A 26,122-nucleotide genomic window follows, 5' to 3' on the forward strand; every position below is an offset into this window, starting at 1 on the left:
AAAACAGTATTCTGAATTATATATACCAATATAGCAAAACAAAATTCTGAATTATATTTTATTTATCTTTAAAATACATAGTGACAGAATTCAGAGTGATATAAATTTGATATAAAAGACTATAAAACAATAAATTAGAGAAACCAATGGATAGACACTAACTAGCAAAGATCAAAATACAGAACTGCACTGTTACCTGATCAATGATCTTTAGTTGAAAATCTAACTTCTGATGACCAGGAATGTGGATAAGTCATATATTTTTTACTGTCTATTTTGTATTGCACTTCTCATATGTTTTTCATGGACAGCTTTAGAAAATATTAATGCAGAGAAAGTACAAACATGGTTTTACATGTCTGTAAAAGATATGTTTACTTTTTCCAAGGCTGGCCAAAATTCTGTTGTTTTAAAAATGGGCAGCTTATTCTATTTAAATGAAAATATATCTTAGCCTTGAAAATATATTTTAGCCAAGTAAATATTTTACCTGCTTAGTCTGCACAAAACAGGATGAGGGGATACTATTACTGGATAGGCACAGCAGCCAAAGAGGTGGGAGATTTCTATGTTTTTGCCTGAGTTCCAGCTCATTCTTTCTCCCTGTCCTTCCTATACTTCTTTTTACACAGCGCTCCCAGATTAGCTACAAGTGTAACATGGTGCCACGACCTATCCCTGAGCTTCTAGAGGACACATCCACGCACTTATCTATTGCCGTGCCACGTCTCCTAAAGGAAACATCAGTCCTGTCCTCTTCTTCGGATTCTGATGACCCTGAAGAGCTGCCCTATATTCCCAAGCCCCACCAGCCTGAATTTTCCGGTTCCCGCATGTCCCTGACTGAGATTCCCACAGAGGAGGAGTCCGTGGGTCCGGATGGGGCTCTGACGGAGGAGGATACATCCATGGATTGGCAGGATGAAGAGCAGAGAGGAACCAAGAGAAAGGAAGATGTAGAGTCATCCATGAGGAAGCATAAGAGCAAGTTGCCCCAGAAACATTCCACGGAGGCCGAAGCCCTGAGATCTTTTGAAGAGGAGACTAATGACGTCCAAAAAAGGCCAGAGAAAAGGAGAGCACTGAAGAAAGGCTCCAGCCTGGAGTCTCCAGACGCTTCTGACAAAGCCTCACAGAAGGGGGGGTTGCGCCGAGGCAGTTCTGCAGACAGTGCCCTTTTGCTCAACCTTCCCTCAGAGGAAGCTGAGTCCCCCTCCCGTCCAATCTTAACCAAAGCGTCCTCTATGGAGCTGCCCCGCCGCAGCCCCAGCCCTGGCACATTGTATCATAGGAAAGGTGGCCTCCCTGAGGAAGAATATGCTCAGCGCCTGGAGCTCATGCGCCAGCGCTTACTGCGAGGCAGTCCTGTGGATGGCAAACTGAGTGGCTTGCGGGGACCCCTGTTGGAGACCCTTGGCCTTGAGAAGAAGGTCCCGAGGCCTCCCCGGTTAGAAAAACAGCTGTCTCCAGGGCATAAGATGGTGCGTGCAGCCTCGAGTGAGACAGCCCCACAGCATTTGCCCCCTGAGGGGCGTCTCCTCCAAAAAAGTAGCTCCTTCAGCCAGGGTGATGGGGAGCCTGTCATCCTGCACCGGCGCTCCGGGGCACCATTGGAAATCCCCTTGGCACAGGCGGAGACTCAGAAATTAAAAGAGACACCATCCCTCTCAGCACTGAATGAGTCCCGGCCTCACATACCACACGAAGCTCTCTCCAAAGTACCCAGCCTTGAGATGGAGGAAGGAACTAAGTCCCTCACTAGGTCTAGCCTGAGGAGACCTATCCCCAGGCAATCTGAGGAGAAGCCCTCAGCCAGATTTGCCAAACCTGATACTCCAGTGGCTGGGAAAGCTGTGAGTTCCAATCGGGAATCAATACCATCCCGGCAAATCTCACCCATTCCCGGCAGCTCTGCTCCAAAACGTTCTGCTTACGCTGATGTCATGAAGTCCTTGGCTGGTGAATCTTCCCAAAGCCCTCAGAGGGAGACCGCTGAACCTTCCATTGCTGCTCCTGAAGGCGCGCCTCAGCAATCCCCCACAGAAGTGCCACCCTCTGCTGTGGTCTCCAGCAAAGAGAAAGCTCTTCCCTCCTCAGCGGAGAATATTGCAGACATAGACTCTGAAGAAGTCTTTGAAGCCAAATTTAAAAGAGGCAGGGAAGGCTCCTTCAGCAGAGGCTACAAGCTAATCTCCAGATCTGAGGAGCGGCACCTGGCCAAACCCCTGGTGCAGGAAGAAGGCATTTATCGACCAGGACCAGTGGGGGCTCCGCTAGAATTTGCCAAGCCTACGGCCCCCAAGCAGCTAGGAGCACGCTCTCGTTCAGTACAGGACCTGCATGAAGTGGAGAAGGAAGGAGGCTTCATTCGCAGAATGTCGATGCGCTTGCGTCGCACTCCCCCTGCTGAGAGAAAGAAGGTCAAGGAGGAGGACACAGGGGGTATGGGCCAGGGGCGCAGACCTTCTTGGGGCTTGGCTTTCAAGGACAAAAAGGACCCAGAGGGCCAGCAATCTGAGCCTGGCTCCAGTGAATCCCCTGTCATGGCCGTACGCCGGAAGATTGGAAGTAAAGTAGGCCGCCTCTCCACACATCTACGTAGCCACTCACAACAACAGGCTGATGACAACCAGCCTGTTGCTACGGGTGACCATGTCCGGCCGCTTGAGAAGAGAGCTCCTTTTCTCTCTCAGATACGCCGTGCAACCTCTGAGGGTGAAAACCTGCGCCAGGTGGGCATCCCACAGAACCAGCTGGCAGCCCAGTCTGCTAAGGTCCCCTCTACAGAATCGTTCCAGTCTGAGTCATCTACAGGCAATGGTGAGCTACAAGCCATTGGGAAGGGAAGGGAAAGAGGAAGGATTGCAAATTGAACTCACGGGCAGGCAGACCTATATCTAAGGGCTCTTGCTGCTGCATTCGATATTTTATAAGATGCATTTGATCAGATTCACATCCTTCACCATATTCAAATAATCTTTATTCCTGAAGACCTATCAGGGAAGAACAAAGTAAGCAACATGTTAATTTTGCAAATGTAGGCACTTTTTTGACTACATTGAAATATTTCCCAGCCATATATACCCTTGCACACTGAAATGATGCAGTGTAGCAGCCAACATTGTAGTTTAGTGCACGATATCCTAAATTCATTGCTGAATTAACTATTTGGGGCATTCACACAATACACTAAACCAGAAATTCTCATGGTTGATGGTTTACAAAAAAACAAGCCATGGTTAACTAACACATTCAGCGTTCTATGCTGATGTAGTGTGATAAGCCTTCATCTGATCTGCATAGATGTTTTATTTTGTTTTGCCATCTAGAGTTTGATAGTCCATCATGAATCCTCCATGTGTTCTGCACTCTACACCATAAGTTCCAAGCAGCATAGAATATAATCAAGGATTATTCAATCCCAAAAAGTTTGGGTGGGCACAATTCACAATAAGAAAAATAATGAGAAAATCTTCCCCAGGCTTTCTGTTTTGGGGGGGGAATGATGGCCACAATATGCAATTAAGTAAAAGCCCAGTAGAGGCTCTGACACCCCAAGGAGAATTATAAGAAGCATCTCCTGTGTTATGAATTTAGGGAAACCAGATCTGTTAGAGCTGAAGGGTGAGAGTGAAGAGCCGGGTATACAAAAGAATAAAGTATGGCTATGGGAAAGTAGGGCACATGTAGCAAGTGTGAGTAAGCCATGGTTCTGCACATTCATCAGAAGGAAATCCAAGTTAATCCTGTTGTTCTGATCAAGAAAGAGCCAGCCCGTGTTTGTTGCCCCTACAGTTTCCAGTGACGGCCAACGCCGCAGCTCTCGTTGGGAACGCTGGAGTTTATCCCGTGCCAAGAAGGACAAGGTGGCCTCTCAGCCCAACCTCCCTGCCAGCCTGAGAGGGGAAGGTGTTGTTATTGTCAGTCAACCTTACACGCTCAGTGAATCCGGTATGTTTATGTCATTTAGCGTCAGGGAGGGAGAGCTCCTGATTTGCTTACTCCTATTTTGCTGTGTTAGGAATTTTTTATAGTTGCAGGAAGCCCTACAATCCTGAAGGCTCCAGCCTGAGGTTTTCTTTTTCTTCATTTTTTTCTTGCCTGAAGTTGTACAGCAGGGGCGGTCTTTTTGTTTGCTTGCTTGCAACTGGGACCTGTACTTTATTACATTATTATCACATTATTTTCACCAGGGGAGAGACGGGGTAGAGATATTAAGATGTCACATAAGGGGGATGGAGCCATTTTTGTTTTGCTTTTCTTCCTACCAACTTTAAGGATTTGTTTTTATTGTTTATGTTCTGTTTTGTCTTTTTCTAGCTCTTTTAGGTGCACTAAGTTCACCCCAACAGAGTTCGCCACTTCAGTTTTTCCCATCAGAAATTGGCAGAAAGCTGCATTAGCAATTTTGTATGATTTGCCACTTAAGTTTTATGGCTGCAGTTCAGGAAGGGGGTCAAGAAAGATGTTCAGGGTTGTAAAATTATCTGCCTTCACTCGAGGGAATTATTCCTATCCCAGTAATAAGAATTAGATTCCTGCCAAGTCCTTTAGTACCAACCAGGTGGTATTTCACAGCCTTTTTCCAATGAATACCTTTTATCTGTTTTCCTACCAGATTTCCCTCCTGTCTTCCACATAAAATTAAAGGACCAGGTATTGTTGGAGGGAGAGGCAGTGCAACTTTGCTGCCTCCCTGCCGCCAGCCCTGCCCCTTGCATTCTGTGGATGAAAGGTAAGTTCTGCACTACAAGGAGAGGCACGTATTGTCAACTCTGAAGTTAGCCTGACTGAGGCCATCTTGGAGGCTTCAGTGTTGCCACAATGATGCTGAGGGATAGGGAGTGGGGGAATAGAGATAGCTGAGGCTTGTAGCCAAAACAAAATAGTTTCCCCTGGGAACCAAGGACATTCCCACAGGTGAAGAGAGGAGGAGTGAAGTTTCCAAGCAACCAGACAGCACCTTGATTGGACTATGTGACTGACTGATTGTTTGGGAAAGGGGGAGGGATTTTTACTTTTAATTAGGTGAAAACCATGGGAACCTTTAGAGTTGGTTTTCACCAGTCTGTGCCAATATGATATGTCCAATAAGCCTGTTCTTTGAGGAACCTGCTGGTCTCGGAGTTCTGTTTGCTATGGGTATAATACTTGGAATCCTGACACATATCCTGCATGCGGGCTGTGATAGGCCATGGAGCTCCCCAGAACCCAAGGTCAAGAAAGGGGGAACCTGATTCATTCTGAGTTGCCTTGCAAGGACTATCTCCAATCTAGTGTTCTCCAAATGTGTGGGAGTACACAACTCCCACCATCTTCTGCACGCTCTGCCATTGGCTGTGGTGGCTGCAGGCTGAGCTTAGTAATATTCAGCCTTGAAACTTCATTGCTGAATTAAAATTTATCAGAAAGGGGATACAACTGTAGGGTAGAAAAAAAGCTGAAGAGACCCAATTAGGATTTTATGGCACAGGTCTTAAACTCTTGGCCTGAACTGCCATCCTAATGACTGCAAAGAGCTGGAATCCAGAATTAAATTGCATCAAGAACAACAATTGTTAAAACTAACTTTCTGGGTGTGTTTAAATGAAACGACTAACTCAGTCTCCATGACCCCTGGTTTTCTCTGTGATGTGGTACAGTGGGCAGTGGAACGTGAGTAACCTTTGTTATATGGACAAGTCATCTTGGCCAATGTTCTTGTCTCTTTTATGTTATTTATAATCTTCCTTCCTCCCTTCTCTCCCTCCCTCCCTCCCTCCTGTAATTTTATACACCCCTGTGTGGGTGCATGCACCTATATGTGGTTAAAAATGTGTGCATGTATGGGATTAAAAACAAAAGCAAGTAAAGAAATATATTTAAAAAAAACCTCCATTCTATAAGGCCGCAAGGCTTCTGTGAGGTGGACACGAGAATCAACTCAATCAACCAGTCTTCTGAGTACACATGATATAACTAGCTAATTTAACACCAGGAACGGGACTGATCCTGATCTAGAAATGACCATGTTAAGCATGTCCTGTAAACCGACTTCTGTAGTCACTCAGGGTTAGACCAAATCCACCTGGGAAACTCAGAAGCAGAAGTTGAAGGGCATGGGTGGGGGCACATGTTTCACCTTTGTATGTTTGAATACGTTGTTATCAGATGTGGGAAACAATAGCAACGCGGCATAATTTTGAAAAGCTGATGAAGAGCAGAGTGAATCCCCGAAGTCTCTAGTTTGGTTGAATTGACTATTTTTCTATCTTCCACAGATAAACGTGCCCTGGTTTCAGAGGGAGTTCTTAATATTGTGGCATGTAAAGATGGCCGTCAGCTACTTACCATTTCCAAAGTCTCCAAGAAGGACGCAGGCCTGTATGAATGTAATGCTACAAATGCCTTGGGCACTGCAACTAGTTCCTGCACCATTGCTGTGGCACGTAAGAATAAACAAAGGTTTTCTAACCCCCACCCCCCTCTCAAATCAATATTGATATCTCTACCGTATATATACGGTTGCTGTTTCATGTCGCTCAGTTCATTCTCCTTTTTTAAAACCCATTTGGAACAGGTCTTCCTGGGAGACCAGGTACTCCAGAAATTCCTCAAAAGTACAGGAACACAGTCCTGGTGCTGTGGAGGCCAGCAGACACTCAGGCGCCCTGCACATACACACTGGAACGCAAGATAGATGGTATGCGCCTATTGGATGTGGCAGAGTGGATACACTGCAGACATTCTCAGGAGCAGCTGTTCTTTTCAACAGCTACCTGAAGCATTCATGCATTTTTTATTGGAAGAATTTTGTCTCTTTCTAATGAGTCTGTTACTAATTGCTTGCCCTCTCCTATCTACTCAGATTTTTCTCTTCTTTTCCAAACTACTGGTTAATACAACACAAAGAAGAGAGGATGGGTTTCCTGGTCTTCCTTCCCTAGCTCTTTGCGTTCAGTAACACTCATCTGTTGTGCAACTCTTTCATGGCCGATACTCACACCATTTGGGGGAAAGGGTGTGAGAAGCCACAGTGAAAAAAGAGCAATGATGCAAAATGGTCATATATTGGAAGGGGTGGGTTTTCTGCATTCGGGGGGATGTGGTTCTTTGCAGTGTAAATCCAAGTATTAGTTAACTGCCTGTTACATTGCAGCTGAGGTGTTTCCTGCTTCAGAATGGAAGAAAACCATGCTGTCCATTTTTAGCAACCGTGCTTCTGAAATTTGGTGACAGAAAGAACTCTGGGATTTTGGGTTATCATCTCTGGACTAAGTCCAAGTATGAAGACCAGATTTTGACCAGTGGCCAAAACCAAAATCCATCTAAAGGGAATGCTGGAGGTTTCTGAGACTGGAAACATTTCTTTTCACTTTCATTTAACCACCGATATTTGTACCAGGCTCATATTCACATTAGATTTGCAAAGGGAATTATATTAGATTGAAAACGATTGAGATTCCTTAAGGGGGCATGAAACACAACAGTCAAGACCAGGGGTGTCAAACTGGATTCCTTCGAGGGCCGGATCAGCATTGTAGTTCTCTTCTGTGGCCTGGCTGGGGTGTGGTAGATGGGACGGACACCTCCTGCAGCACTCTGCTGGCCAAAAAGGAGTGCCGGGGGGAGGGGGGGGGCTACACAGCCTGGTCTGTTGCTATGTCCAGGCCGGTCCAGATTTAATCACCCCACGGGCTGTGTTTGGCCCGCGAGCCTTGAGTTTGACACCCCTGGTCAAGACAATTCATGAGAGCTGTGTTTTTTTAAAAAAAAATTATAACTCCCTTTTCTCACTCCCTCAGGAGAACATGATTGGAAAACAATTAGCTCAGGCATTGCTGACTGCTACTTCAATGCAGCAGATCTTCCTGTGGGAAACACCATCAAGTTCCGTGTTGCCTGTGCCAACAAGGCTGGACAAGGCCCGTACAGCAACCCTTCAGGGAAAGTATTCATTGAGAGTGGAGGTGAGAAGGAGGAAAGCCTCATGTTAAATGACGTTAGGTTACATTATTTCTTCAGTGAAATAAAATGCCCAGAACCATTTACAAGTATTCATAATAAAACAGTCCTTATCCTCCAATTTACAGTCAAAAAGATAACATTTATCAAAAAGGAGTGAGAGGGAGGTGAGGGGTGGGAAACTTGATGAGACAGTTATCTGGACGGATGGGAATTTTCCTGTTCTGTATTTGATGGTACTCACATTAAAAATAAGATTTGCACTTCTTCTATCTTTCTGAACTGGCAATTTCTCTTCTGTTGTTAACATACCTTGTTTATTTATTTTATTTATTTATTAAATTTGTTTGCTGTCTACCTCGCTGCAGGGTGGCAATACCTTTGCTTTCTATTGATGTCTTTAAGCTTAATCCCCCCCCAATGCCTCTTCAGTGTGATATAGTTCTTGAGAACTTCTTTCTGTGGGTAATTCAGAAAGCAGGAGGCAAAGCAGATACCAGTAGAAGTTGTTTGGTGGTATCTCATCAAGCTTGTTTTTTTAAATAACAGCCAACCCCTTGTTCTATCTTGTATGTGCTTGTCATATAGTTCCACATTCTGGATTATGCCTTCAACTGACCATAAGTCCATCCCATGGAAGCAAAATGCACCTGTCTTTAATACAGAGAGCCTTTCTTCCTTCACCTCGTTCTATCACTGTTGGCATTCCTATTTTGGAGAGGAACTCAGCATTCTCACTGACTTTTGGAAGGAATGTGAGCAGGGGTGGGTTTCTACCGGTTCTGTCCACCTCTGTAGAACCGGTAGCTCTGAAAAGCAGCAGACAGAACTGGTTCTATGTCTGCTGATGTTTTTGCCCACCCACCCACCCACCCGGGCTCTTACCTGACCTTTATTTCCTGATTTTTTTATTTTGAGCTGCCAAATGAGGCACAGCTGCAGTTAAAAAATTAAGAAAAGAGGGCTGTTTCAAAGGCCATGTCTCTGCACACAGCATGCTGATGACGATTTACAGGCGCGCGGCTCACAGCGTGCAGGGAAGCTCATAAATCCCGAACCAGTAGTTAACCCTGTCATATCCCACCCCTGAATGTGAGCCTAGAATCTTTCACCTTTGTTTTTTTTTCTTCCTTCCCATTCAGAACCCACAGCTGCCCATTCAGGTCTTCCTGCCAAGAAGAATAGAACAGCTTCAACCAGATCTACCCAGACACTTCCTGATCAAACTCCTCAGCCAATGATGAAAAGCACAAGTCCTCTGTCGACCCCTGAGCCAGTTTTAGGACAGGTTCCTCCTGGGCCACAAGAGGTTCAAGCCAGTGAGGAGACACCTGTGGCTTCAGAGAAAGAAAAGCTCCCAATTACAGCTCTCCTTCCATCTTCCCAGGATTCCTCCACTTTGGAAGGTCCATCCATGACAAAGGCTCCTTTCCCAGAATCAACATTAAAGCCTTGCAGGACAGCATCTTCCCTCACCACCCATAATGTCTCAACTACCACCAAGGGTTTGCTTGCTCCGACATCATCCGCTGATTCTTCTGTCTCCAAGTTCTCCCCAGCCCAGCCTGCACTTCCAACTTCCACAGTGGACTCCTCAGGGACCATCTCTCCTAAAACCGTGCCATATGTTGCCACCTCTTTTGTCTCCATCCCATCAAGATCCCCTACCACAACAGATGATGTCCTCAGCCCCTCAGTCACCCCCACCACAGAAGAAATGCCTTCCTACACACGTTTTCTAAGACGGAGCATTTCCTCCAGTAAGGATACTAATAGTGGAGCCCGGGGCAGTCTTACTTCAAAAGATGAATCCGCATTGCGCCAAGGAGTCCCTCAAAAACCATACACCTTCTTGGATGAGAAAGCGAGGTAATCTATTCCTATCAATAACGAAGCTGCCTTATACCGAATCATATCTTGGGCCATTTCGCCCAATATTCCACGTAAAAGTGAGGCTCATAAGATGACATTTTCCCTTTCCTCTGGAGCTTTTGGGTCAGAGATCCCAGAGACTGAGATTGAAATCTTTCATGGAGTTATTTCTGAAATATGATGTTTTAGATGGTGTGCAGCCTCAGACTACGGTAAATAATAACAGAAGGTTTTGTATCATTGCAAAAGGAGGCTCATTGAGTTGAACAGATCTTGTAGCTCCCAGATCATTGCAATACTGTGAACTGAACTCCAGAGAGATTTCCCCTCTGCTCTGTTGTTTGTTTCATGGATTAGTTAAGGGATAGTTTGGTTCATCATGTCCCTTAGTAAATGCAGGAATCCAGATTAAAGTATCTGATAGATGTTTAGCCAGCTTCTTCTAGAACAAATCTAGCAAAGGGAAACTCTACCCCTCAATGGGTAATTGGATGCACCGATGAATTGCTTTACCCATTTTTCTTAATATTCAATGGGAATTTGCTATTTCATAACTTACCATAATTTCATTCCCTGCACTTTAGGAAGGAAGAACATCTTTCTAACATCCTTTCAGGTACTTGGAAGAGGGATTTTCACACTTTTTAAGAACAAATATACCCAGTTTCCCTCATTAGGAATATTTATAAGACTACAACTCCCAAGCTGTCAGGGAGCTTGTGAGTAACCATGTGAAATCTGTTGCTAATCTCTAAAGATCTGTAGGGATTATTGAACTATAGTTCTCTATTACAAACATCAGTTTGCAAGAAATTCATGTGATAGGCTGCACATTGCACACTCTTTCCTTTAACTACCGTGTTTCTCATATAATAATATTTTTTTTGAGCCCCCCAAAACTGGCTAGGCCATCTTTTCGGGGGTGACTTAATTCTCCCCCCTTGCATCTTCAGGCGGGCGGGCGGCGACAGCTTGGATGTTGACCTCGGCGTTGGTGGGGCACTTCGTATCGGGTTCAATGCAGGCAGCACCATATCCGGGTGTGCAACAAAAGTACTTCCTAACGGCAAGCCCCCCCACAACATTCCCCCCCATTTCGCATGTTTTAATATAGCCCTTAATTTGCGGGGAGGGGCTTAATTTCATTTCATGCCTATAAAGCATGCTGGGACTTCCTATTGGGGGAGGCCATATTGTTGGAGAAACAGGGTAGCATTTTCAACATTGTCCTTGAGCAATGAAGCTCAAAACAACTTCAGACGTTTTTTTGTAGGAGAGAGAGACCAAAAAAAAGGGCTCTATGGGATTACACATGCTAGGACATCAAAAAGAAGTGTGACAAACAAGGTACATAATTCACCCTCTGGTTTCTCTAGCAAGTTGTAATGCCAATTATAAGGAAAGCTAGTCAATACCGATTCACCAAGTTTTTTACAAGGAATGGCCCTGGACTCTTAACCGATAGATTTTTCATGTGAAGGTAGTCCTAGTTTGCACTAAACAGCATCCAGCCATGCGCTAAATATACATTATATGTTTCTGTACAGAGGCCGTTTTGGAGTGATTCGGGAATGTAAGGAGAATGCCACAGGCAGGCGTTTTATGGCCAAAATTGTACCTTATGAGGCAGAAGGCAAGCAAAATGTTCTGCAGGAGTATGAGATCCTTAAGGGTCTTCACCATGAACGCATCCTGACCCTCCATGAAGCCTACATTACTCCTCGCTACCTGGTCCTGATAGCAGAACATTGCACTGGGAAGGAGATACTCTTCCACCTTGTTGACAGGTTGGTTGGGGGCAAATGCTGAGAACGAGACTTCGGATTGGTTAGAAAAGCTTTGCGCCCAAGACAAGCAAACCAGGAACCTGCAGGATTTGGACAGCAAGGAGAGAATTCCATAAGGGAATATACCAGGCCAAAGTTAAAAAGCTTTGGAAGAATATGATCACAACATGTTGGCTGTTGGCAACGAATCCTTTGTAGCCTGAACCGGGTTTAATTAGGAGGGAAATTGATAATGGAAATTATCATTTATTCAAAGCAGAGCAATTAAATAAATGCTTATACCTCTGAGCCACTGAATTGCAAAGGCAAAAAGGGGAAATTTCTGCTTGATCCAAATATGTAAACAAACAAGGAACAAGCTTTGCTGGCTGAGGAATTCTGGGAGTTGAAGTCCACAAGTCTTAAAGTTGCTAAGGTTGGAGACCCCTGGTTTAAACTGATGTTCAAACAAAATACTAGCAAGGTCATAATTTGAAAAATGAAAACCTCACCTCAGCAAGGCAGGAAGGAGCATTACATTTATCTTAAAATGGTGACCAATTACACTGTAATACGATGGCCATTGTTGAACAACATTATGGCAATGTTGCCACAGATTGGGAATTCTAGGAGCTGTACTCTCAATATACTTGAAGGGTGGATGAAGGCTGGCAAAAAAATCTCCATTGTGCTCATTTAAGGGCTAATTGTTTTCAAATAGGAAGTGTGGTATAATTATACTAGGGCATACTTCCGGAATTGATTCTCGAATTCCCAACAATCCCTTTAATTTCATCTCTGTGCCTGCAGGTTCCGATACTCAGAGGATGATGTGGTGGGGTATATAACACAGATCCTTCAAGCTCTAGAATATCTTCATGGACGACATATCATTCACCTTGACCTGAAGCCTGAGAACATCATTGTTTCTGCTACAAACTTAATAAAAATTATTGACTTTGGAAGTGCCCAGACGTACAATCCAATGGTTCTGCGAAAGCTAGGGCGCCGTGTTGGCACTCTCGAATACATGGGTGCGTCTGAATTATATTTGCTCTTTCTCTCTTCCTCTCTTTCACTTCCTAATCATGGATTGGCTTTAAGATTTCTTATCCAGGAGACTCATACCTTCTTAAGGCAACATGGCAAGAGTAAGCTTTCTTGTCTTGCACATTTTTAGTCCGTCTCTCTTTCTATTTGTAGCTCCAGCTGTATAAAGCTGTTTATTACACGCAGCTTTGTTTTCCACTTGAGATGTACTCGGGAAGCACTGAGATGTGACCCAATTAAGCTGATGGTATATTAAATGAAAGCCCTTCTGGGCACAATATGGAATTTGGCATTGCACATCATCTACAAAGAAGAAAGAAGTTGTTCTTTTTCTTTTTTTTTAGTTTACTTTATTGTCATTGCACCTCGTACAACAAAATTAAATACCATCTTCAGTGTACGTTATGGCTATGAAAATAAACACAAGCACACATCCTTCACATTCTAGACATTGAATTGAAAACCCCTGATATTGTATTAATATTGCACTATACAGTAGAATTCAATAGAGTTATTGCTCTGGGATAGAAGCTGTTTTTCAACCTATTTGCCCTTGTTTTTGTTATCCTGTACAGTCTGCCAGATGGTAATAGTTTAAAAAAAGCGTTCCCGGGATGAGATGGATCTTTGAGAATGTTTTGAACTTTCTTAAGGCAGCGGAAGCTTTAAAGCTCTTCCAAAGAGGGGAGAGGGCAACCAATGATCTTCTGGGCAATGACGTGAACCTTCTGGAGTGCTTTCCTATCTGCCACTGTGCAATTGGCAAACAATACACAGGTGCAGTAAGTTAAAATACTCTCTCTCGTGCAGCAGTAGAAGGTCACCAGCAGTTTCTCATTCAGTTGTTGTTTTCTGAGAAGTCTCAGGTAGCATAATCTCTGCTGGGTCCTTTTGACCACTGCTGCAATGTGAGCACTCCAGGTCAGGTCCTCTTTTATGGTAATGCCCAGAAATTTAAAACTGGCCACTTGCTCCACTCGGTCTCCATTGATAAGCAAGGGCTGGATGTCTGATCTGTTCCTTCTATAGTCGACTACAAGCTCCCTGGTGTTGAGGATCAAGTTATTGTTATTGTCACCACTAAAGCAGCCAGTCCACCTCATCTTGGTAGGCAGACTCATCCCCCCCCAGAGATGAGTCCCACCACTGTTGTATCATCTGCAAACTTAGTAACCTTTCACCTTTGTCACGCACATAAAGAGTATAGAGTAAGGGACTCAACACGCAACCCTGCGGTGTACCAGTGTTAAGAATAAGGGCTGAAGAGATATGATTACCTAATCTGACCCTCTGTGAGCGGCCAGACAGGAAATCCATAATCCAAGGCAGATTGAGTAAGATATTTCTTTTCTATGCAGCTCCAGAAATGGTGAAGGGGGATCCTATTGGCTCAGCAGCTGACATCTGGGGCGTTGGAGTCCTCACGTATATTATGTAAGTATGGATGAGATAAGTGACGGCAGGGAATCAAGTGTGTCAAGTAGAATTAAAGATCTTTCTCTGATTAATTCCATGCAATATCTTATGTAGAAACCTCTAATAACCATGCTCACAAAGCGGTATCTCACTGGGGAATGTTAGCTCCATAGACAGGTGGATCATTTATGTTGTCCATCCCTTCCATTCTCAATTGTTCCCATCAGGCTCAGTGGTCGCTCACCGTTCTTTGAAGCAGATACTTTGGAGATAGAGAGCAGGATCCTCGCAGGGCGTTACGATGCCTTCAAGCTCTACCCTAACGTCTCCCAGAGTGCTGCACTTTTCATCCGCAAGGTCCTCTCTGCTCATCCATGGTGAGTGAATAGTGGGGAAAGAAAATAACAGAAACCGGGAGCAGTATAGATCTTGTCAGCATAGTTGAGCAGCATCTGAAGTGTATCTTGATTGCGAACTCCTCATAGCATCATCATAGTGTTAAATGTGAAGGTTACAAATGCACCAGAAGCTTTAGGATATTCGCAGGGCTTTGCTTGAGGAAGCAAGAGGATTGGAAGAGGAAGCAAATGTTTATTTGTTTATTTGTTTGTATACCTAAACAATGCCTTATGGCTGCCCATCTTGCTACCAGGACTTGGGCAGCTAACAATGAATTAAGACCACAAAATCAGTAAAGAATCCAATTTTTTTTTTAAAGAAAGAAACTATAGCAACTAACCTATCAGATCCCAGAGGTCCAGCTAAATCCTTCCACCTTACAAATCAATAGCAAAGAGAGAAGCAGCAGACAAACCAATCAACAATGTTCCCAGTCCAAATGCTTAAGAGGAAACCTGATCTTTAGCACCATACAGAAAACCACTAGGATCAGGGACATCCATGGCAAACATTAGAATGGTCATCCGATGTGACCAGTAGCATCATTCTAACTATCCTTTCCTGAAAATAAAATCCATCATGTGTACGTTTCTCCAGTGGTTTTGTGGAATGGGAACGATGTGGTTTTTAGAGGAGCAAGATGTTGGAACTGCATTAGCCGTGCCTTATTTCTGTGGCAAATTCTGGCTGTGTCCTGTTTGGGTTCAATATCAGAGTGCTTGATTTGTGCAGATCAGGAGTCAAGTACAGGCTGAGATTATTACGAGGTAAGGCTGAGTAAAGTTCTGGTTTGAAACTCGGGAGAGGTGCAGCAACACAGTAAACAAAGATAGTCCTCAACTTACCACTGTAATTGAGCCCAACATTTTTGTTGCCAAGCGAAACATTTGTTAAGCGAACTTGCCCCATTTTACGACCTTTCCTGCCACAGTTGTTAAGTGAAGCACAGAAGAGGTTAAGGTAATCTTAACCGTTGCTTAGTGAATCTGGTTTCCCCATTGACTTTCCTTGTGAGAAGGTCACAAAAGGTGGCCCCACTGTCATAACTATGAGTCAGTTGCAAGCATCTGCATTTTGATCATGTGGCCATGGGGATGCTGCAACCATCATGTGAAAAATGACCATAAGTCACTTTTTTTTAGTGCCATTGTAACTTTGAACAGTCACTAAATGAACTGTTGTAAGTCGAGGACCACCTGTAGTACAGAACTAGACGAAGAGCCAGGAGTCTACCTGGCTGGTTTCCTGTGTGTTTTACATTCCACCTGATCCCCTCAGCCTGGGGTTGTCAACTCATAAAACATTCCTATGCCTGTTTTAGTAGTTGCCATAAAAAAGGGTGGGGAGGAAATCTGGAAGAGCAGCGCAGCAGTTTGAAAGCGAAAGTACATTCCAACTCTTCTCTTTAAAAGATTGTAACTAAAATACCAGAGCTTTTCCCAATGAATATATTTAATTGGAGAACGTGAATGATGACACTCAGCCTGTGAACATGCTCAATTGGAGAATCTGGTTTATGAGATACCCAGGGGGCAGTGGGGAAACAGGGTCACAGGGGACTGTAAATTACATATGCCAGAGTTGGCTTCATACAGAGCAGTGCCAGTATGTCGCCTCTAATAAATCCTTTGAAGCTTTTTGAGGTTTGGCTCGAGAATCACGATTGCTGTCGTATTCCAGCAATCGTTCTAATTAAATTATGCTCCCCATCGGGGAATCGAACCCCAGTCTCCTGCGTGACAGGGGTTTTATTGCCATCCTGAATATAACAAGGGTTCCGGAAAGCTCCTTTTAATAACCTTATCTCTTGCAGGAGCCGTCCAACTCTCAAGGATTGCTTTGCCAATCCATGGCTCCAGGATGCCTATCTCATGAAGTTGCGGCGTCAGACCCTCACTTTCACCACGAGTCGCCTGAAAGAGTTCTTGGTGGAGCACCAGCGTCGGCGCAATGAAGTGGCTACCAAGCACAAGGTCTTATTGCGCTCCTACCATGGCGCTAGCAGCCACGTGCCCTAGCTACCTGCCCTGCCGGAGGAGCCACAAAACATTCCAGCAGGGGGGGCGTAACGGGCCAAGTACCGGTCCTCCTGGCCAGGGTGGGACTGGTTGATATACCTCACGGATGAAAAAAGAGTCATCGGCGCTGGCTGCTGATCTTCCCCTTCTCCCACAATCCTCACAGCGGGGCAAGCCAGTTTTAGAAGGGATGAAACAGTGCCGGGTGACAAGACCTGAGACTCTGGGGTTGGGTTCACAAAGAGGTGTCGTGCTCTGGGAAATCTGAGAAGGGCTTTGAAGAGGCAAACGCCGGGACCTCTCCTCGTCAGAAGGAAGTTCCTTGGAAGATTCAGATGGGCCTAAGAAATGGCTTCTGTTCCCTGGCGCATAGCCCTGAGGAGTGGCCCAGTGTTTTGTTTTACAGAGTAACCAGAACTGGGAAAAAGAAAAAGATGGATCAGCCCTGCTAGATTAGGTTTGTGTGTGAAGGCACAACAGGAAGGGAAAACTGTGCCCGCCACCTGTGTAACTGATGCACAATGCTGTCGTGGAATAGTTTGTTGCCATCGTGATGGGTGTTTCGATTTCCCAAGGCAGGAAATGGGGAAGGAGGGGCATGCAGTAAGTCTACACCTGTTAGATAGAGAAACTTTAATTGGTGTTTCTGCATGGAGCAGGGTTGGATTCAAGGGCTTCGGTGGCCTCTTCCAACTTTATGGTCTTAGGATTTTACAACAACCCAACTGTAAGCTGGCTGGGAATTCTGGGAGTTGAAATCCATACATCTTAAAGTTGCCAAAGTTGAGAAATGCTGGTGTTAGGCACCCATTAGAAGATCTTTCATCTTCCAACTTTCACAATCTTGCCATAATCTCCTTGCATTTTGCACATGCTTTTCTGAAAGAATAATCCTTCCCCCCCCCCACCCCTTCAGAACTTGTTCAGGAGACAATTTGCCTTCCTGCCCACTTTCATGAATCAAGTATATACTTTCGACACAACGTGCGCCTCCTCAAAATATTTACATTTACACAAGACTCTTTCCTTAATGCTCTTTTGCCAAAGTACATCCAGGGCCCTGCAGAACACCTGGTCAAAACAGGCAGAGAGCTTCCACTTTTATGCAGCTTTTTCTTTCGCAGCTGGCTTTCTCAGGATGTGCAAAAGTGTGTGTCAGTTTTATTGCGGAGGAAGGAAATGGAGTGGCCTCTGTGCTCATCCCAGCCCTTTACTTGTTAGCCTTGCTGTGGTGATTGGTGGCTGACTGTATCCCTGTGGTGGTAGAAACTCACTAATGAAGCCACTTACATAGCCAGGAGAATATTTCTACCTGTCTCCCTTCCCAAGAGGGAACGAAGATGCAGGCCACTCATTTTCTACCCTGCCCAGCCTGTATAGTATCCATAGCAATCAACCTTTCAGGTCCTGCTGAAAAGGATGGAAGCCATTCTGAACACTAGAATCTACAGGTTCTACAACCTCTGGTGTATTGGGATAGAGAAGAGTTAACAAACCTAGATTTGGTAGGGTAGTGGAAATCAGATGTGGACAGTTGAGTAGAAGAGAATTTGAACCCAGGCATCATACTGCATAAATGCAACTATCCTGTCTTGCCTTGGGTATGTAAATCCATGCCTCTGATTTCCCCTAAGTTCATTTCTCACCCTGTCCAATGTATTTTAAATGTGGAGTCGATGCACATTTTCCCTCTTTGCACAGGAACAGTAAAACAACAAGCCTCTTCTAGATGGATGGTTTATCACAAATCGATCACTGTTCCTCTGCTGCAACTATAAATGGAACCACACATGACTTTCCACGTTATTAGGGATATTGCAGTCTTCCTGTAAACTCATCTCACTATTTTCTATGTCTATCCAAAGCTACAGCATAAATGCTGTAGAGGGAAAGAAAAAAAATTACATTCACCCAAGCAATCGTGGGGTGGAGGGTATCCTAGTAACCCTTTTTTTATTAAAAGAATTTTTTTATTAGTGCTAAGTGCTTCTTACATGTCAAAAAAGTTTGGAAAGGTTTTTCTTTTTAAAATTAGTATTATAGTGGTATTTTAACATTTTTAAAATATATAATTAGAAAAGCATTTTGGCACTAATTTAAAAAAAAAAAATTAAGGTTTACAAATGGATGCTTACCACACAGTTTATATTAAAAGTACACTGAGGTGTAAAGGGTACCGTTTTTCCAATACCCTATTACACAAACTGGAACTAGGCCTCTTTTTAAAAAACGACACATACCCATTTTGAGATTGTGCTAGTCTTTTTCCAGGAAAAAAAGGTGGAAACAATAGTGGGAAAACATGAAAAAGTTACAAATGTTTGAATTCCTTTCCAAAGGGTGAGTGAAAAGGGGGAAATCTGCAATAAATGCCTTGTGTGGAAGCAGTTCACCAGTAAAAATAAAGGCAGAGAATAATTTCAATGGCTTGATGTGATTAATGCAGAAAATGGAATCTTACACAAGAAAGGTATATACTTTTTATTTTAGTAAAAAGTTTGAGCTAGGTGTTCTATTAAAGACAAGGATGAATGCCAATAGAGACCACTCTGCATGTGTTTGGATTTATCTAAAAATATGGAGTTGCTGAGTGGAGTGGTGGCCTAGAGGTGAAGACACTCACCTCCCACTTGGAAGGTTGAGAGTTCAATTCTAGGTAGCAATTGTTTCTTTTCTGGGGCGCCAAGAAAAAATATCTGCTGTGAACGTGAACCCCAGTTTAGACATCAGGAAGGGCATCCAGCCATTAAACACTCAGCACCATTCGGTTGTCCTGGCTCCACTCCAAATAAAGGTGTTAAAGGGTCATAAAAAGAAGAAGAGATGAGTGGAATTGCCACGAAACTATTTTTGGCTTGATATGCATTATTTCCCCTTTAGGTACACATTTAGAAAAAAAAAACATTTACTCAGAATGTATCATCGAATAATTGACCAAGGAGCTATATAGTATTAAGTTAACTTTAAATCCATAAATACAAATGATCAGTGGTGGGATTCAATTTTTTTAACAACCGGTTCTGTGGGCATGGCTTGGTGGTCATGTGACTGGGTGGACGTGGCTTGGTGGTCATGTTATTGGCTGGATGTGGCCAACTCAATATCACTCATATCGAGGCACGCATCTCCTCGCCTGGCCTCTCATGACTGTGGGGATGCTGCAACAGTCGTAAGTGTGAAAAATGGTCATAAGTCACTTTTTTCAGTGCCATTGTAACTTTGAATGATCACTCCACACAAGCAAAGTACCAGCAAAGGAAGAGAAAATAACTCCAGAGAGGTTCCTGAGACAGGAAGTCTAGTCCTGCCAAGAATGTAATAAGGGTTAACAGAGAGACAGTTTCTGTAAGCAACACCAGAATGTTTCCTTCCTGCCTTCCTTATAGGATTAGGCCAGTAATTTCTCCTAACAACCGGTTCTCCGAACTGCTTAGAATGTTAACAACCGGTTCTAGAGAATAGGTGTGAACTGGTAGAATCCCACCCCTACAAATAATACTTTTAAGTATATAAAAAAAATGCATACACAAATTCAGTGTCTAATGGGGAGGAAGGAAGTAAAACAACTTTTCATGTCTGCAGTGTGGAAGTGAGGAGGCTGGGTTCCACCCACAGGACAAACCCTTCCGAAAAGGTGGAGGCAGAACTTGGATGGTCCATAGTAATGCTGGACTTACAAACAGAACCAAAATTGGTGTCTTTCACCTGTTATGAAAAACTTCAACTGATCCTTGAAAATCTTGTTCGCCACCATAAGTAGAAGGTGCTGGCGGTGGTGCTATGTGTGCGGGTGTGGATGAGGGGTGGTGGCAATGGTAATGGTATGTGTGCAGGGGATGAAGGCAGCCTATAGTTCTCCATCTGTTCATAACCACCCATTACATTTAGATGAACTTACTATCACTAAACATGGTTTTGCCCACTTTCTAATGGTCTCCAGGTTTTCAAATTATTGCCAATGTGAAAGAACCAATAATCCCCATGTCATAGCTTGTTGAACCTACTTGTTCCTCACAGCATTGTTTTAGTCCTCACCCTTCCCCTGAACTTAAAAAACTGAAGTCTTACAAACAAAAGGATCTCAATAAGAGAACAATGTAGTTATACAATTCAAGGTGTGGCCCAGTCCTCGTGGTATCCTTTTTCCATAATTCTGAGTAGACAAATTCAGGCTCCCTAGGCACACCCATTCATCCACCAGTCTGAAATTTTCAGAAGTTCTGGTTTAAATCAAGTTGAAAGAACACAATGATCCTTGCCTTTGACCACAGGCATAAGTAAGGGGTTCTTTAGCCCCTCCTTTGCAGAATAGATAGAAAGAACAGTTGGCAATTTGTTTGTTATATATTTCAATAATTAAACAGTGTTGCATGAGGTTCTTCCTATGAGAGGAATCGCGGTGACCTTATCCTGGCTGGCTCATATGGAAGAAGGGCTTTTGAAATTAAGTTCTGTGCCGGGACCAATCAGGCAAACAAGGAATAGAATTGGACCACATACTATTTTATGTAACTTGGTCTGGTAAAGTGTTGCCTAACAGAATCCTTCATTTGTCAGGTCAACACAAAACTGGTTAATAAATCAGTTATGAGTATTGTGAGATGTAAGAACCGAATTATTCAATACTCACAACACAGGAACAAGTCTGGTTCACAATTCAAAGGTTTATTAAAGAAAACAAGTGTTTGCAAACGGGCCTTCAAGTCCCTTCCCAAGTGGATTGGGTACAAGAAGAGCAAGCTTCCATATTCAAACAATACATTTTATACCCCTGCACAGAACACGCCGCGACTAAGAGGCCCTCCCCACACACCCCTTATTCTCTATATTCTAAACTACGAGCTTGAAAGTCAGCAAAACATTGTTTTCAATGTTTCAGTGTCTTATCTTGGTTTTACCGCTGGACTTCGGGCTTTACCTTGGGAGGATATTCCCTTGTTTCCTAGCCCAGGCAGATCTTCCCGTTCTCCAAGAAGATTATAACCATGTATCATGTACTGTGACTGAACACAGTTTAGGTTATAGAGTGAGGGTTTTATGCCGAAAAAGAAAAAGCTAACAGAAAAGCATCAGAAAAAGCAAAAGAGAATCTTTTAGTCACTATATAAATTCCATTATAAAAGAGTAATTTATAATTTTGCTCTCAGTATAACCCAAGTCAGATTTAAATATACAGTAATCTAAAAACTGGTTTACTATAGTGAAACAAATAGTCTGCATTTTTAATTTCTCGTAGTCTCTGGATGACTAAGAAAGTTACACTGCTCTGTTAGCACAGAGTCCTGAATCATCTTCCTCATACACATTTTCTAACCTTCATCTGGCAAGAGTTCCTATTTTTCCTCAAGATGTCACTACAAATCCAGGGGAAACCTGTGGAAGATGAAAAGATAGGACTAATTAATTGAGTATTGTGATGTAGGAACAGCCTGTCCCACATAATAATGTTTAGTTCTGGGGTTAGTTTCTAAATGGGCCCCAAACTGTCATTCCACACATGGGCTCTTCTTCGCAGTAGTCATGCTGGCCTCTTGTTTCAGATATGTCAAGGGAAAGAGGAAAGTCATTTCATGGGATAGCATTCACATAGTCTTTTCTTCTGTGGGCAATTCCCATAAAGCCTAAGAAACAATATTTGTTAGGCCCAAGCCTAACAGCACAGCAAAATCCAATCCTAATGGACACAGTCTTGCCAAACTGTAGAAGCTGTAATCTTCTAACCTATCAGACATGTCCTGATATTCTAGGAGGTGGTTAACCCAAACCCCTCCAGCTTCCCATGCCCATTTCAACTACGAAGTCTCTTAATTCAGACTTCTCTTTGAGGGAATGTACTGCCTCCTTTCTGGGGAAAGTTCTGGGCTGCTAAGACTCGCCTCCACTGGTTCTCCAGTGCACATTCCATCACAGTATTAGAGATTTCACACTTACCATGTGGAAGTTCTCGAGGTTAACATTTACAGTACTCCAGACAGCCCTGGGCCTTAGATTCCCATTTAAAATTCTGGAAAGGTTCTATTAGTTAATGTAGGCAGTGAGTCAATTGCCTTTGGTTATTATTTACACTAACGGAGAAGAGTATGGTGCTCCCGATTTTAACCCTATCCCCTTGACCCAGTCCCGTCTCCTTCTCAGGCCATCATTTTCTTAACGTTCTCCAGTTGCTTTCTGTACCACAAAGCAAATCAGAAAAGCAGATGAAAGCAAAGAAGGCAGGATAACATATTATTATGCTAGGAACTCTTTTTATTACTATATTAAGAATTGCTAATGAGGAAAGTTCAGTACTAACTAGATGACTCAAAACTCTAACTCATTATGACACTCATGCCCACTCTCCTACTCCCAGGAGTAAGTCTTCCAAGAGGTAGCCTTCCAAGTCCTTGAAGCTGTATCTGCAAGGACAGATGGAATGTGGCTCAAGATGCCATTTTGGAAACATGGTACACTCAACACTTCTCAAACACCTTTAAACATTTGAACTATTGTATGTTCTTTATGTTTACTTTTAAACCAACTAGCATACCGGAAAGTATCAGACAAGTTGTAATGAAACTGCAACTAGCAAAAAAGTTTTCTATAAAAAGTCAAAATATTTTATTTTTTTAATTAAAAAAAACTAGAATTTTTTTTTAAATGGCCTCTTAGCTGATACAGTAGTTATTTCAGAAGAACTGCCTCAATCATCTGTTGTAGCATGTACAGCAAGGGCAGGGCTTACATAACAAACTTATGTGAATCAGTTGATCCAGTGGTTGAGATTGCACACAACATGCTCAACTTGGTTAATCTTCAGTTTGTCTTTTTTTTTTTCCTGCTTTTGTAAGTTGGGTGAACTCAACTTGTATGATTATATTGTGGTTCAACATGCTGTGAAACTCCCCCGTTAATTCAGTAATAGCAATAACACTTAGACATATATCGCTTTATAGTGCTTTCCAGCCCTCTCTAAACGGATTACAGTGTCAGCATATTGCCCCAACAATCTGGTCTGGAAGGCTGAGTCAACCTTGACTTAATCATATTAAGCATGTTGCAAGAACTTCAGCAGAGTGTTTTAGCATCCTAAAAGCCAATATATTTATAATGACCTTGGGATTTCTTGGATTAGAATCCCCTTCTATGGTGGACAGACAATGGGGTGTTCTCTTAAATGTGATGGTAATAAGATGGGGGAGGGTTGGAAATGTGTAGAAAAGACAGTAGATCCACTGCTCAGGAACATCTCATCCTAAAATATCCTGGAATGAATGAATGAATGATCAACAAAAATACACATACCCTAACCATAATATAGTTTTATCAATAAAGTTAGGGAAATATAGTTTCATAATTTACTTATCTCTCAAAAGGCACCTTTGGTGTCTGTTTTTCGATACTTCACTTGATGGCAAAATAGATGTTAGTTTTTTAAAAAGTTGTCTGCATGTCACACAATAAAATTAATCAAGCTGGGTTTTTTTTTAACAATAGTGGATGCATTTTCACAGAAGGCTAAGCTTTCTTAGTTTGACCCTTGGCTCAATTTTGTAAATCTGATGTGCAGACCCAGCCCTTTTGATTTATTTATTTTTAATGTGGATGATACCTAGCTTTATATCACTCCAGGCCCCTTGATTGATGCTGTGGATATCAGTGTCTGGTGGTTTTTCAGGTCTAAATGGGGCGAAACGGGCTCCAACTCAACCCTAGCAAGACCTGAGTAGCTACAGGATTTGCACCCTCTGGGAGACAAGGTTCTTCTGTCTCTACGTCTGGATGGGGTAGCACAACTTGTGTATACAGCTCTACTATACAGTCTGGGGGTCCTCCCATTCTCATAGCTCCTATTCAAAGCAGAGGTGGCAACTGTGGCTAGGAGAGCCTTTGCACAGCTTCAGGTGCCTATACCAGTTGCATTCATTCCTGGACCAGGAAACCCTCTTCATCATCACCTATGCCCTTGTAGCCACCTGCTTGGATTATTGCAACCTGCTTTACATGGAGCTGCCTTCGAAGAGTATTTGAAAACTTCAACAGTAGAAAATGTGACTGCACATTTATTAATGGTGCCAGATACACAGCACATGTACAATACCACTACTAACAAAATAATAGAGATTTGGAAGGGATCTTGGAGGTCTTCTAGTCCAACCCTCTGCTCAAGCAGGAACCCTATAACATTTCAGACAGATGGTTGTCCAATCTCTTCTTATAAACGTCCAGTGTTGGAGCATTCACAACTTCTAGAAGCAAATCATTCCACTGATTAATTGTTCTATTGACAAATTTCTTCTTAGTTCTAGGTTGGTTTTCTCCTTGATTAGTTTCCATCCATTGCTTCTTGTCCTGCCTACAAATGCTTTGGAGAATAGCCTGACTCCCTTTTCTTTGTGGCAGCCCCTTAGATATTGGAACAATGCTATCATGTTGCCCCAGCTCTTCTTTTCATTAAACCACACATACCCAATTCCTGCAACTATTCTTCATATGTTTTAGCCTCCAGCCCCATAATCATCTTTGTTGCTCTTCTCTGCACTCTTTCCAGAGTCTCAACATCTTTTTATATTTTAGTGACCAAAATTGGATGCAATATTCCAAGTGTATATTCCATATTCCAACTAGGGCATTATAAAATGAGACGAGCACTTCATATGATCTTAATTCTGTCCTTCTATTAATGCAGCCTATGTTGGCTTTTTCGGCAGCTACAGCACACTGATGGCTCATATTTAAATGATTGTCCACTAGGACTCCAAGATCTCTCTCACAATTACTACTATTGAGCCAGGTATCACCTATTCTACACCTCTGCGTTTGGGTTTTCTTCCCTAAATGTAACTACTTGAGCTGCACTGGTTGCTAGTGTGTTTCCAGATGCAATTCCAGATGCTGGTTGCCATCTTTAAGCCCTACATGGTTTGGGACTGTGTTACCTGGAGACCATCTTTTTCCAATTCGATGTAGCACAAGGGTGTTGACTGGTGGGAACTAGAAGAGACAGCCCTTCTCTGCTCTAGCCCATTTTGTGGAATAGCCTCTCCTTAGAACTTAGAATGGCCCCAACCTTGTTGGTCTTTCTCAAGGCTTTAAGAGAAAACTATGGCTATGTTACCTGGACCTAGGGTTCAGGTGTGTTAAGAGTCCCATTTCTTGGTTTTACCATTTATGGTACTTTTCTTGGTTAATTATCTTGGCTGCTGCATGTATGTATGTTTTTATTGTTTAATTGTTTTATAGTTTTAGAATTGTAAGCAACCAGGCGTCATGTGGCTGAATTGGGTGGCTATAGAAATTGAAAAAAAAATGAATAAAATGTAAGGAAAGGCATACACCTGCCTCTCCCATGTCATTCCATGCCATCACTATTTCTGCTCCATAATCCTTCAAATGTAGCCTTTCTCCCACCAGCTTTGAAAAAGGTGAAATTAATGCTACCACGGTCAGATTTCTATGAGGGACCAGAGGCCAGGAAGTGGAGTGAAGCAAGAATTTCCATCAAAGGGAGAAGAGATTGCCCCAAAGTTCTACTGAATTGCAGAGCTTCAGGGAAAAACAATAGTTTTCCCAATTCCCAAAATGGCAGATTCCAGCATCTGAGCCAGCAATAAAGTAACTCTTTCTTGGATCTACCTGGCTCATAAGAACCGCCCCCAAATTTGCAAAGATACTGTCCAT

The 26,122-nt window shown here is 43.1% G+C and overlaps 1 protein-coding gene across 6 annotated transcripts in view; it reads left to right on the forward strand.

The window, feature by feature from the left end:
• SPEG (striated muscle enriched protein kinase) overlaps positions 1-18,889 on the forward strand; it is a 135,128-nt gene extending 116,239 nt beyond the window's left edge. For all 6 annotated transcript variants that reach the window (XM_026707894.2, XM_087920608.1, XM_087920609.1 and 3 more), the window contains 12 exons: positions 633-2,820; positions 3,796-3,951; positions 4,619-4,735; positions 6,261-6,428; positions 6,560-6,682; positions 7,785-7,949; positions 9,087-9,813; positions 11,364-11,603; positions 12,393-12,616; positions 13,991-14,066; positions 14,276-14,425; positions 16,261-18,889. In XM_026707894.2, coding sequence (XP_026563679.2) covers positions 633-2,820; positions 3,796-3,951; positions 4,619-4,735; positions 6,261-6,428; positions 6,560-6,682; positions 7,785-7,949; positions 9,087-9,813; positions 11,364-11,603; positions 12,393-12,616; positions 13,991-14,066; positions 14,276-14,425; positions 16,261-16,465 — 4,539 coding nt within the window. In that variant the 3' untranslated portion in view covers positions 16,466-18,889. The remainder of the gene's footprint in view (positions 1-632; positions 2,821-3,795; positions 3,952-4,618; positions 4,736-6,260; positions 6,429-6,559; positions 6,683-7,784; positions 7,950-9,086; positions 9,814-11,363; positions 11,604-12,392; positions 12,617-13,990; positions 14,067-14,275; positions 14,426-16,260) is intronic.
• The last annotated feature ends 7,233 nt before the right edge of the window (positions 18,890-26,122 follow it).

This window comes from Pseudonaja textilis, chromosome 1 (assembly GCF_049901715.1).
Source record: "Pseudonaja textilis isolate UNSWEBS1 chromosome 1, rPseTex1.2, whole genome shotgun sequence".
Classification (NCBI taxonomy): Eukaryota; Metazoa; Chordata; class Lepidosauria; order Squamata; family Elapidae; genus Pseudonaja; species Pseudonaja textilis.